The sequence below is a fragment of the Geospiza fortis genome, unplaced genomic scaffold, assembly GCF_000277835.1.
Source record: "Geospiza fortis unplaced genomic scaffold, GeoFor_1.0 scaffold143, whole genome shotgun sequence".
Taxonomy (NCBI): domain Eukaryota; kingdom Metazoa; phylum Chordata; class Aves; order Passeriformes; family Thraupidae; genus Geospiza; species Geospiza fortis.
Genome location: NW_005054590.1, coordinates 47,213 through 48,594, shown reverse-complemented (window position 1 = coordinate 48,594; position 1,382 = coordinate 47,213). Strand labels below are relative to the sequence as shown.

At 45.5% G+C, this 1,382-nt stretch overlaps 1 protein-coding gene across 2 annotated transcripts in view; it reads left to right on the top strand.

The window, feature by feature from the left end:
* Positions 1-1,382, top strand: part of TCF4 (transcription factor 4) — a 39,459-nt gene that overhangs the window by 1,405 nt on the left and 36,672 nt on the right. The window contains exons 1-2 of one of the 2 annotated variants that reach the window (XM_031064434.1): positions 7-250; positions 474-565. In XM_031064434.1, the coding sequence (XP_030920294.1) occupies positions 241-250; positions 474-565 (102 nt within the window). In that variant the 5' untranslated portion in view covers positions 7-240. Of the gene's footprint in view, positions 1-6; positions 251-473; positions 566-1,382 lie in introns of those variants that run through there. The other variant, XM_014310807.2, reaches the window with a different exon arrangement.

Genomic DNA, 1,382 nt, shown 5'->3' with positions numbered 1-1,382 from the left:
GGAACCTGCACTTCGCATCTCGCCGTGGCTTTTTTTTTTCCTCCTCGCTCTTTGCCGTTTGTGCCTCCAAACGCTACTTTGCGTGGAAGAAGGAGAAGGGAAAAAGTTGGGAGCGGATGGCTGTAGTTTCTTCTCTGGGATCCTCATTCATTCCTCGCTGAACCTCCTGTTGCATAAATGATGCTCCGGGAGAGAGGCTTTGCCTTTTTTTTTCTCCTCCGGATTTGGGTTTAAGAGTGGATGTTGCCGGGTTTGGCTCGCCTCTTTGGAAATACAATATCGCTTTTTTTTTCCTCTTGTTGTTGTGTTTTTTGGGTTTTTTTTTTTTTTTTTTTTGCTGCCCCTCCTTCTTTTTTTCCCCTCCCTTCTTCTTCTCAACCACCCACTCCCCGACCCCCCTTGAAAAAGCAAAATCCGACTGTGTTTCCTGCAAGGCTCGGGATTTCTGATTGCGGTTATTTCCATGTTTCTAGGTTTGTGTGATTTTGCTAAAATGCATCACCAACAGCGAATGGCTGCCTTAGGGACGGACAAAGAACTGAGTGATTTACTGGATTTCAGTGCGGTAAGAAACAACGGTGGAAATTAGCAACAGCTGTAAAAAAAAAAAAAAATCTCTAGCTGCTCTGTTAACAAAAAGAAAATCCAGCCAAAAAAAACCCTAAAGCAACAAAACCAACCCCAAACTGTGCTCTAAGTACATTGGGCAATTTTTAATCAGCAGCTAGAAGCATGGTAAATATTTTTTTCGCTTAAAAAAAAAAATCCAAACTGAGTATTTTTAGTCTTTCTGATTGTGTGTGATGGGAGATGCAGGCGCGTTCGCAGCTTGGTTTCATGTCTCGGACGGCTCAAATAATTCCTGCCAAAAGAAACGCCCCAAAAACTGACCATTTCTCATCGTTCCATCATACCGATCTTGCACTTTTATTGTGCTTTCGATTTTCAAGCGTCGTTGGCACATCAGCTAATTAATTGCTAATGACTCGCTGATATTCTCCTTTCGGTTCTTCCCTTGTTTCGATTTTGGCACATGGAAAGTGCAAAGAAATCCACGACCGTCTCAGTTTAAAGTTTGCCCTGAAATCTCCTATGGCTTCTGCTGGCATTAAAACTGCTCCGAGCTTCTCCTCCCCGCCCTAGGCAGGATTTGGGAGCGATTTTCGAAGCAAAGAGGGATTTTTGTCCCCCCGGGCTGGTTTGGAGGCCGAACGTTGCGCCGGACGCGTGCACTTGTCTAGTTTTGTCAGGCTCCCCCTCCCCCTCCAGCCCCTTCCTTCCTCTCTCTCCCCATCCCCTCCCTTCCCCCCAATATGTCAGGAATATCTCTCTATCCACTTAGTTCTTTATTTTGGGCAGGAGCTTTTGCTGCGAGAGGCAGG